The sequence below is a fragment of the Meleagris gallopavo genome, chromosome 1, assembly GCF_905368555.1.
Source record: "Meleagris gallopavo chromosome 1, MGAL_WU_HG_1.1, whole genome shotgun sequence".
NCBI lineage: Eukaryota > Metazoa > Chordata > Aves > Galliformes > Phasianidae > Meleagris > Meleagris gallopavo.
Window position 1 is genome coordinate 41,097,163 of NC_139404.1, and position 11,467 is coordinate 41,108,629.

At 38.5% G+C, this 11,467-nt stretch overlaps 1 protein-coding gene across 2 annotated transcripts in view; it reads right to left on the reverse strand.

Moving 5' to 3' along the window:
• SLC6A15 (solute carrier family 6 member 15) overlaps positions 1–11,232 on the reverse strand; it is a 34,584-nt gene extending 23,352 nt beyond the window's left edge. Inside the window, exons 1-2 of one of the 2 annotated variants that reach the window (XM_085222158.1) lie at positions 11,106–11,232; positions 1,025–1,501 (exon numbers count right to left, since the gene is read on the reverse strand). In XM_085222158.1, the coding sequence (XP_085078284.1) occupies positions 1,025–1,313 (289 nt within the window). In that variant the 5' untranslated portion in view covers positions 1,314–1,501; positions 11,106–11,232. Of the gene's footprint in view, positions 1–1,024; positions 1,502–4,136; positions 4,259–11,105 lie in introns of those variants that run through there. The other variant, XM_085222163.1, reaches the window with a different exon arrangement.
• Positions 11,233–11,467: the final 235 nt, after the last annotated feature.

The following is an 11,467-nucleotide window of genomic DNA, read 5'->3' on the forward strand; positions in this document are numbered from 1 at the left end:
TGAAAAAAAATTACTGCACTAAACAAATATAAAAGAATTTACACTTTATCCTGGAGATGGAAGACGTGAAAGTAGAAGTCTCCCATTTTAGCTTTTAAACTGAATAAGAGAAAATGGAGAATTATATGCTGATTACACTCTAGGCTAAATTCTCTACTTCTCATTTGCATCAGTTTTGCCATTCAGCCTTTGGAATCCAGTATGAATTACATGTTATTCTTCATTTTATGTTCTATACCATGGATTCAGTTTTTGTATCATAAAAACTATGTTTTGTTTCAAATTCAGCTATGATAGAATGAACATTAATGTTGTATAGCAGAGTACAGTACAGAATAGGATAAAATACTAATCCTAGAGGAAGGCCTCTAGCCACCTACTTTCTTCTATACTCAAGACTATAAGTGAACAGCTAATAAATAATGTTTTAAGTGAAAGGTAAAATATTTAGGAAAATAAAACTATGTAACAGCATAAAACAGATACACTCCATTAATGTAAATTTTATGATGTAAATTAATCATTATCAGTTAAAAAAAAATTCACTTGCTAATTTACCGGAAGTAAATAGAGAACTAAGAGTTAAAGGTAATCAAAAAGCAAAGCTCTGAAGCTAAATAGTAAAGACCGAATACTGCTTTGGTCCTTAAAGTGGAAGTAGATTTAATGCTTCGATTTATTACCCAAGTACTATAAACAACACTTTAGCACAATAATAACCAGGTTCTAAATAATGCATCATCTCCAGAAAGACCTAGCAGGGTTTTGGTTAACCAATAAGAAAGTCCCAAGAGCTGTAAGACACTTTCTGCCTCAAAATAAGAAAATGGTATCTTATAATTATCTGCTACTTACTCCAGCAGATTTGTCTCACTAAATAATGAGAACATGGATTTTTCCTCAAAAGGTCTGGTAGAAATTAAAAGAAAAATCTGACATGTTGCAGTAGGTGTTACTGTATCTGTGCTAACCTTAATCTTAAAGGCTAGCTTCATCATTTAGCTACCGCTATCACAAAACTTACCTCCACCATTTTTCTGACACAGATATGGGAATCGCCACACATTCCCTAATCCTACCGAAAATCCAACTTGTGCCAGAATATACTGGAGTTTGCTATTCCAAGCAGGTCTTTCGTCTTCCACATCTGAACCTTCTTCAACATCCACATCTTTTTCTTCCTGATCACCAACCATCAGCTCACTCTTCTTAAAGGCATCATCTGAAGAGTCTTCATTAGAGAGAAGGTCCTTAACTGACTCAATGACCTCATCATCTAGGTCTCTTTTCACTACCTTGCTGTTTTTAGGCATTTGTAATGTGAGAAAAATACAGAAGTCAAGTTTGGCTGGGACAGATGGAGAAGTGCTGAAGAAAGCTCTCCCTCTGCTAGGCAAAAAACTTTGCAGAAATAGAATAAAGATGCTGCCTGAGTCCTCGAAAGCAGGGAATCAAAAGTAAGGACTTCTCTGTTTCTGAATGTTTGTTCTACTGAAAGTATCTGTGAGGAAATAAAAGAAGAAAAAAAAAAAAGAATATTATTATACAATGCAGAACTTAATTTAGTAATTGTATGCTCTGGTTTACTCAATTTCCCTTATCTGCAAGGTCTGAGAAGAGAAAAAAAAAATAAAGAGAAGAAAGATATTAAATTGCTTTTACATTGTTGGACATAAATTCACATTTCGGTCCTAAGCTTTCATATAAAATGCATTTCATTCACTTGCTGAAGGTTTTTTTTTAATTATTATTATTGTTTTTTTTTCATCTGTTTCCTAAAGACTGATAGGCCAATTGCTTGTATTTCAATCTGAAAGCATAATCAGATTCTTTTTACTAGACATAACAGGGCGTGTACTTTGCAGACAATTTAGGTGACCAGCTCCATTTCTTTCATGACTTAGAAGCTCTACTGGAACTGTTGAGTTTATTAAAAAAAACAATTTAAGCAAAGTACATTAATGTTTGGGGACCATTTCTGAAAGTCATACAGCAATTAAGATGTTGATGTATAGGACAAACTCAGGACTTCAAAAGCAAGGGAGACTTATTTATTCTTTATCTAGGAATACACAACCACAATCATATTTTCAAAGGAGAGAGCGTCATCTCTTCTGAGCTTTCATGCTTTAGATACTTTCTTGGAAAAAAGGAAGTAACTAAACATATATAAAACATTTAAGAAGCTGTTACCAAACCCATTGAAAAAGCCTACTGTTTCAAATGTGCATGTACAGAGAATAACATAAACAAAAAACCTGCATTTAAATATATGCTTTTCTTTAACACTCTGATGGACTTCCTTCCAGCTGCCATGCTGAAGGCAGGAATTTGGGTAGGAATTTTTTTTCAAGGAACTCAGAAATTCTCTTCTATTCACATGGGACAAAACTGATACGTACAAAATCATCTGCACAATTAAGAGTCTTAAAAGGGATTTAGATTATGTGTTAAGCTTCTTGAAAACCTTAAAGCAGGACTAGATTTCCACACAGAGTCTAATCAAAACTCCTGACTGATGAGAATCAGAAATTCCTAGAAGATACATGCAAACTTTCAGATTTTGCATATGAACTTGTTACAATATCTGGTCCATAAGATGAAGATTGTACTATAGTGTGTGGAACTCACATAGAGCTGAGAACTGTTCATACTATTACTGGACTGACAGCACAATAATTGAGACCTCAAGAGTGCTTCAGTGCCTAGTGACAGGTCACAAAGAAAGCAGTTAAGCCACTGGAATGCAGCCCACAGCTTATCCAGCAGACACTCAGAAAAACAGCATTAAAACCTCTGTGAGCACAAGTGCTATTATCAGCCTTGGGTCTGATAGGATAATTAACTTTTTGATAGTTTCCTAGGATTTTGAAGCTGAACTTCACTCCAGTTGCCTACTGAACTCCACTGTAATCTCCTTCCATTCATTCCCCAGATTCTTGACACTGCCTTCTTACCTTCCCTCTCCCTCTGTCACTACCTCTTCTCACCAACTTCACTTATGGGCACACATCCATATTTCTCAAGCACAGCAGAGCTGGTTTGTGATCTGATTCACAGCTCACCACTGATGCTGAAGGGGTTCAAGTTCCTATAAATCTTCCTTCTAACATGTGGTGGTCCTAGTAGCAGGCTTTGTTTTGTCTCTGAAACTAGCTCTTCAAAATAAATAAGTGTAAGAGTAGGAGAGTACAGAACAGTGTAAAGGGGAAAGCAACTTTATCTATTTCACCTTTTAGGTTGCAAACTCTTCAAAAAACTCTGTTCTATTCTAGTCAATCTTCAGCAGTTATAGCTGCGACTGACGTTTAGGTAGACACAGGATGCAAACACCAGTAATACATCAATTGAAGCATTTATCCTAATTGAGCTTTGGGATTACAAGCCACAGTATCTGTTACTTCAACTGCTACTTCTATTCACTTTCCAAACTTCTCCTTTCTTTTCATTGATGTAAATTAATGCAGCTTCTCAGTTTCATTAATTAGTAACAACATTGGGCAGTAGAAAGTTAAAATGAAACAATTTTATCTCTGTTCTTTATATAAAAGTTGCAGAAGTAAATCTACATCAAAATTTGTCTGTATGTCCAAAATCCTTTTTGAGTTGTAAGAAGCAGCCATTTATCAGTATTTATTAAAATATTTTAGAAGGTCACATCTATAAAGGTACTTTGGATATAATAACTTGCAGGGTAGCAGTATGATTTATCTGCTGCTCTCCTAGATGAGTCAATGCCAACAGAAATTGCATCATTCTGCCTGTCCTCTCATGCATTAAACACTGCATTGCTACACTTCAAAATACACTGGGCCTGATACTGTTATTCCTAGCATAATATCATATTAAGTTTCCTTTCATTAACCTTCCATTAAGCTGGCTGTTATCAATAGTAATATCACAGTACAGGTTTGCAATATCTGAGAAAATGCTGGAGGCATGCTCGGCAGGCTAGTGGGACAATGTTCGTTTTCAATAGCACTGGTTTGCTAACTGAATATGTATCACCAGCTAGACTGCATCAGAGAGTACACTGCTAAAGTCCTTCAGGATACATCACAAATCCACAGGTGGATTCAGACTTTACGACTTGCTTTCTGTACTAAAAGTTCACACTAAACCAAACACAGTCCTACCTCAGCAGACACTACCATCAGGTGCACTTTGTCAAAATGTGGTCTCAGTTGATTTGTTCAAGGGCTCTAATGTTGTGCTGGGCCCTCTTCGAACACACTCCAGGAGACTTGCACAAAACCCTCTTTCTCTAATCAACCTGCACAGAAAGTAAACTCCAAACTACTCAGCCCCAGCAGAGTACAGATATGAATGCTCCCACGCTGAATGAGAAGACAACCAGTAAAAATCACCCAATGGCTGAGCTGGATAATCAAGAAGAATAAACTTTATTTTATAAAATACAATTCCTACCTATAAAATACCATTTTAAGTTCCCAAATAACTTGGCTCTTGTCAAGTACAGAGCTGGAGTTCTTGATTATGATCAAGACATAATTAAGAAACATAAAGCCAAATTCTGTTAAACTGCTCTTCGAATTCCACTTCTAGCTATCTTCTATATAGACTTGTATAAGTAATAAAGCACTACAGACTGTCTCCCCGAAGTATCTCCAAAGTACTCTACCAAGATAAATAAAACCACCACATTTACCAACAAACTACAGAATTTGGTATCAGATTCAGGCATTACTGTCATCATTTTAAGCCCTAAGTCTTAAATCTTGCCATGTATGGTAAAATATTACTATACAACACCATTACCAGCACAGTGCATTTAAAAGTAAAATGCCAAAAACACAACACAACTTAGCTATTTAAATTAAATTATTAGCTATTAAAGCTATTTCTTGTGGGGGTTTTTTTGTGTTATTTTGTTTTGTTTGTTTTGTTCTTTTTCCTATTTCAGATCTACCTCATGGAATTAGATAGCTGATTTCATTCTTGTTTCTGAGCAGTATAACTCATCCTTTTCGTAATTTAACTGATATCATGCATTAAATGAAAACACTAAGGGAAACTTTACATGTACTGGATACCACCATTTTTCTCTGGACTTTTTCACAATTTAAAACAGCAAAGAAAGATGCTATCCTTTTTGTCATGTAAAATACCACTTCAAAAACCTAAAGTTAATCTTAAATTGACGACAACTGCCTCTACTGTTTGAGAAAATTTAACAGAAGTTGCTGAAGATTACCAGGGTTCAAAAATCTGAATTGGCATAAATAAAGTTTTTGGAAATAAGTTGCCAAATCAACCTAACTAGATATTTAAGATGTCTTATTTGTATCGGCCTTGATATGTTAAAATTTATACTTTTTTCTGGTACTGAAAGATAGAAGGACTTTTCTGCCACATCAAGAAAACTGCAGAATCAAGCTTTCCTTCTAAGACAGTGGGAATTTTGTTATTTTCCTTCATGGAAGAAGAATCAAGCCTAAACGCACCAGCATGCAGAGGGAAAGCAACCTGATTAGAATGCCATATTATTAGCAAATTAAGCAACAATGATCCACTGCGATACAAAATTCAGATCCAAATTAGCTCCTCAGCAGATCTGAGCTCTCTATACAACTTTTAATTCAGGTTCAAATCCAAATTTTGTTCTGCTGGCTCAGGGAGATAAGAAAGGCAGACTCAGCTGACCAAATTGCAGGCATTTGCATCAGGACTTGAGACAAGTTTGTCCGCTAAAGCACAAAAACACCCATTCAGAAACATTTGCTTCATAACATTTTCTCCTAATATTCCTTAAATGTATTCTCTAGTAAAGGAACTGCAGTAGGGTTAGCTGTAATCAAAATATAGCAACTCAGTAGATTTAACTACACTCAGATTTTAACAAATGACAAAATAATCCTCAAATCTTCTTTGATAAAAAATGGTTTCAATCTTTGTCTAAGCTAGAAGGAAAAAAGTGTCTGTACTTCACTAAAGGATATCAAGAAAGCTCATGCAAACAAAATTTAGAAGTTATAATATGCTGCTGTAACATCATAAAAGTTGAGAAAAGGAAATAATGGATACCTTTTTAAGTTCAGTGTTTGCCATTAAAGGCAGGGAGAAAAATATTAACGCTAATTTCTTCAGAGCTCATTGATCTTCTCTGATGAAGCAGTCAACATACTAACATGCTACCCTAGGGGTAGCAAAATGCAATATTGAGCTGCAACAAGTTCAAGTTACTTTAATCTTTGATTTGATTTGAACATAGATTGTGAGAGCACAGGGCACCAGCTAAGTATCAAAAGCTTAGCAAAACTGCCTGTTCTGACTAGATCTCCACCCTGACCATCATGATTCAGCAGAAGACACAAAACAGAAAGTCAGGATTCTCACTACACCAGAAATTCAGAAAAGATCTTGACTGAAACATACATCAAATTTAATGGATGAGAACTACATGCAAAAATGATGAAGATGAAACAAAATGCACCTTGAATATGAAGTCTACAACCAATACAAAAAATGAAAGACTACGTTTTAGGAGCCAAAGATTACTGCGAGTCCGCAATAAGAAATCGGGTAACTGGTGCCAACAGGATGGGATAATACTTAAGTAAGAGAAAAAGAATACTGCAGGAACAAAGCAGGCTTTGTGGGAGTACTGAACTCGTGAAGAATGGTTATTGCTGGAGAATCTGTGAACAGATAATTATTTCAGCAAGAGTTACACCAGCTTACAGTATGCACTTAGCAAACTGAATCAGTGTTGCAATGCAGCACTGTGACTTCTGCACCACAGTCTTTTTGCCTAGTCAAGTCCATTTGATCTATCCACTCCAGGAGTCATTATTCTGCTCTTCAGTATGAATTACATGATCTAGCACTTTGCCCTAGCTGGTTTAATGCAGCTCGTTAGCAGTAGAAACAGAACCAAAGGCTATCTAACTCAATCACAATGAAAGATGACTATATTCTGTGGAATGAAAGTTACATTTATCTGCATTCTTTAGTGATTCTGGGGCATGCTAACGTACATTACACTTTTTGTTTGTTTGTTTCTGGTGTCCATAAAGTTAAATCATTTAGACTATAGCAGAAGTATTTAAATACACAAGATTAAATTCAGACCTGATGTAAGTATGGGTAGTTACAGACTTCAGTGACACTGGGTCTGCTTAGTATCACTGGGAAATTTGTTCTTAGTTCCTACAAAATGTTCTTCCTGTTGTACACCAAGAATTCGCCAACAATTTCTTTTCCAGACTAGTCTCCTCCAGTTACTGGAAAATGTTTTCTACAGTCAGAAGAAAATACAATATCTTAACAGCAAAAGTAAGATTTCCTTCTCAGAATTGTTCAATTTCATCAGCATCACTGGGTGAAGAGAAATATCTGAGAGAGAAGGTTACAACCTACACCTCTTGAACATCATTTTTTTCTTTATATTGCTTGCAATCTCTGAACTTAATTGGTCCTACAGTAGTTTATCAATTTTCGTAAGTTTCTAAGTATTTTCTTTTCAATCAACCCCACTGCAATACTTAACAGAATTGCAGGGCACACTCTCTGTAATTTTCTATTCAGATGGTGAAAACTACCACTTATCCTGATAGGTGTACTGAAATATCAAATGTAGTAGCTACCACTCTTCCAGCTGAACTTGCATGAAGTAATGCTAACAATTCTGAAAGTATCGACTGTTAACTGGTAAAGTATGATAGTCATAACTGTTGACAATGTGAAACAAAATCTCTATTTTCTAAATTCACCATATAAGTCACAACACAACCATGATTTTTATAAAATCTTATTACACACTTCTGAGATGGGAGAGGAAATGAAAATATCTTAAATAATTAATTCAAGAACTGAAGTTATTTAAGTTACAAAAATCAAGTACTGAAAGTTAGACATTTTGCCTCCTGTGCATCTGAATGGATTAATAAGTAAAGCAAGTTGTACCTGGGAAAAAAAAACTGTTTACTTCTTTGCCTTTCTATACATAAACTATAATATATATATATATGTAAACTGTATGTTATCAGAAATGCTGCTTGTCCTCAAAACAGAATGTTTTATTTAATGATATGAATCATGCTTTCAAATTAGGCTAGAGTAAATCCCTGAATTTAAAAATAAAATATTTGATCTCAACTCCATTATAGAAAATCCAAAACTATAAAGTCCCTATTCCAATTTCTCATCCCTTCCTCATTTTAGCATAAGAGTATGCTGAATCATTAGCATTGCAGTATACGTTTTTGGCACTTGAAATAGTAATATCATTTGCCAGCAGCAAAAGTCAGTTTTCCCAAAGTGGGAAAAAAGACCACTGGCACCATGAACTAGATTCAAGGCCTCGCTGTACACAAGCACTATACAGCCTTGTTCTTTTCTCTTTTCCATACAGCAAATAAGGAACTGCTAGTCGCAGAGTGAACGATAAGAACAAGGAGCTCTGTTTCAATTCAGGGTTCTGGGAACCTCAGCCCAATTATTCTCACTCCCTAAAAACTCTTCTAACAGTTACCATTGTTATTTCATCCTATTTTGTATGGACTTGTCAGATTTTGAATATCCAGCTGTTTGAAAGAATAATGTTCAATTATCATTATTCACTGATATGTTTTCCTAGAACATTTCCTGAGTAATAATGGCATGGCTACTCCAAGAAAAAGAGAGTTGCTAAAGTTTTGGGATGCCACCTGCTGATATGCCAAAGTTCTTTTGCAACCAATGGAAAATTTAGAGGTCACATAGAATAGCTGCTTCTAATATTACCATCGTTCTCTTTTACAACCTTTTGTATGCTGATATATATAGTTTACGAGTAAGCTGTTCTTCCAAAAAATTCAACAGATATCCCGTATTTTGGAGCAAGAACATTATTCCTTGATGTAAATGGAAAAGTGCAGAGGAAAATAGTGGGAACATAGGTTTGCACACATAAATCTGTGGATGCTCTTGGTTGTGCACTAGAGGTTTGTAGAAGAAATTCTGTCTTCCTGAGAAGATTCCTACCACAAATACTTCCCTAGAGTTTTAATTCCATACCACCCCCCCCAGTGCATATTAGCAAAGTAATTTATAGCAAAAGGATTAGCTTTAATTAGTACATTGCATGTTTCTTGCTATTATCCCCCAAATATATTTCTGAATAACCCATGATTTTTTTTCCTTTTCTGATAAATTCAACTTTTTAGAAGTTTTGTGCATACAGGCTTTTGCAACGTACAGCAGAGGAAAGAGTTGACAGATCGTTCAGACTATATGATCCTCATCTGCACTACTACTTTTTTGCTTGCTTGCCTGAAAGAAAAAAAAAAAAAACCTGTAAGAATGACAAGACACTAGAGGTCAACAGGAATCAGCTTAGCCCGCAAAAGCAGTTTCAACGTGCTTTAGCACTTTTACTTCTTCAATTTCTGAACTGGTGGAACACCCAAACAGCAATTAAATGGCTTGGTTTTTCATCCATAGATCAAAACCAATTGAATTCTTTCTTCTTGAATCTGAAGCGCCTAACTGAGCCCGAATGAAATTTTTTATATGCAGCAAATGCAGACTCATGCTGTAATTCTAATGTTGTCTTAATAAAGTCTCTGTGTAAATCACAGTCTTATTATCCAAGAAAAAAAATAATCTACCTACATATTTGGTAAAGTTTCCTTTTTAATAAGATATTGATAATGTATATCTGAGAAACACAATGCTAAATAGGAAAAAAAAATGGGAATATTGTTATCATTTTCTATTAAATGGAGAAACCAGATTCATAGATGGATAATATATCCAGTGCATATGAACATTATATCAGATAACTCATGAAATTTTTATTTTTTTCATTTATACTCTTCTTTGGAGTGGAGAGCAGAGATTTGGATCTCCATCCTATAGATGTAACAGTGCCATATTCACAATGCCTGTTTAAAAATAATTAAGCTTCTCTTAGAAATCAATACTGTGGAAGTGAGCTTGACACACAGCAATATCACACAGACAAAATAAAATGGCTGATAAGGACGAGGTCTTGACTACAGTATCTTTTAAAAATAAAACAAAGTGCAAATTACTGAAATAAATTCCATTGCAAGCTCTCAAGTGGCTAACCAGTGGGACAGCACAGGCATCGCATTTACTTCCACCACAAAAGCAAAGCATTGCAATGAAATTCCAGTTTACCCTAATGCAAATGTGGGCATGGGAAATTAAAAGGTTTAATAAGAAAAGAGATGAGATTTTAAAACTTAGATGAGAAGTGCAGACATCAATCTGTCACGCTGTGGATATTGCAGAGGGCTGCAGTCATTACAAGCCCCAACACAATATACCTCCCAGACGCATGGAGGTTGAGAAAAGGTCCTCATTACCATACCCACCCAAACATGGCTGACACCGGGGCGCGCCGGTCCTGTGCCTGCCGTGCTGCTCCGGCCACCGCGGCCGGGGGATGCGGGATGCAGGCAGCGCTGGTAGGTTCCGCGCCCTCTCTGCGGGCGACGCCCGATGCTCAGCGGCAACAGCGCTGCGCAGCCAGGCCCGAGCCCTCTCCGCCCGGCTCCTGCAGCGTAAGAGGCTGCGGAGGGGACAAGGAGGGGATGGGTGCGACTGACACATCTCTGCCCCGCATCTGCCGGAGCCCGGCGGCAGCAGCTCGCAGAACGCAGCGGACTCTTGCCATGCATCCGCCCTCGCCCCGCTTCTGCTACTCAAACTCGCGCTGGAGGTGGTGTATACGTCACATGCGGGTGATAAAGGAATGAATGAATATTTTTTTTTTTTTTGTCACTCGTGGTAGGAAAAGAACGTATATCCCCAGCCAGAGTAAAGAAAAAAAAAAAAAAAGAAAAAAAAAAAAAAAAGGAAGAAAAAGCGCACCGTACATCCGTGCAACCCACCGCTGAGTTCAAACACATGCGGGCGCCCGCTATTGTCTCCCGAGGGGCCGGCTCTCTGCTCGCGGGGCTGCAGGAAAGCGGGCATCGAGAGCAGGGCATCCCGCTCCGCTCCCCGCTCCCTGCTCCCCGCCCGACGGCACAGACTCAGGACGGCCGCGACCGACACTCCCGCCGCCCTCCGCCGCACCGGCCGCGGGCGCGGCTCCGCGGGGCCCCTACGTCCGACGGGCGCCGCCGCCTTACCTCCTCCGCCCGCCGGCAGCGGGAAGGAGCCGGGTGCCCGCGCGGGGCAGCGAGCGGCGCTACGCGGGCGTGGGGCTCAGCGGCGGGCAGACGGCGACGGCGCGCACACGTGCCCAGCCCTGACTGCGGCGGCGACGTTTAAAGACAGACATAAAAGCGGCGGGGGGAGAGGAAGGGGGAGGGCGGTGGCGGGCCGGGGGAGCCGCACCTCCTGACGCAGGGAGGAGCCCCCCCTCCACCGCCTGCAGCAGCATCTCCTGAGCCGGAGGCGGGCGGGGAGGAGGGCAGAAACGACGGCGGGAAGAGGCGGAGGAGAAAGAAGACGCCCCCCACCTAGCCGCCCGCTTGCCGGCGCCGCCGGG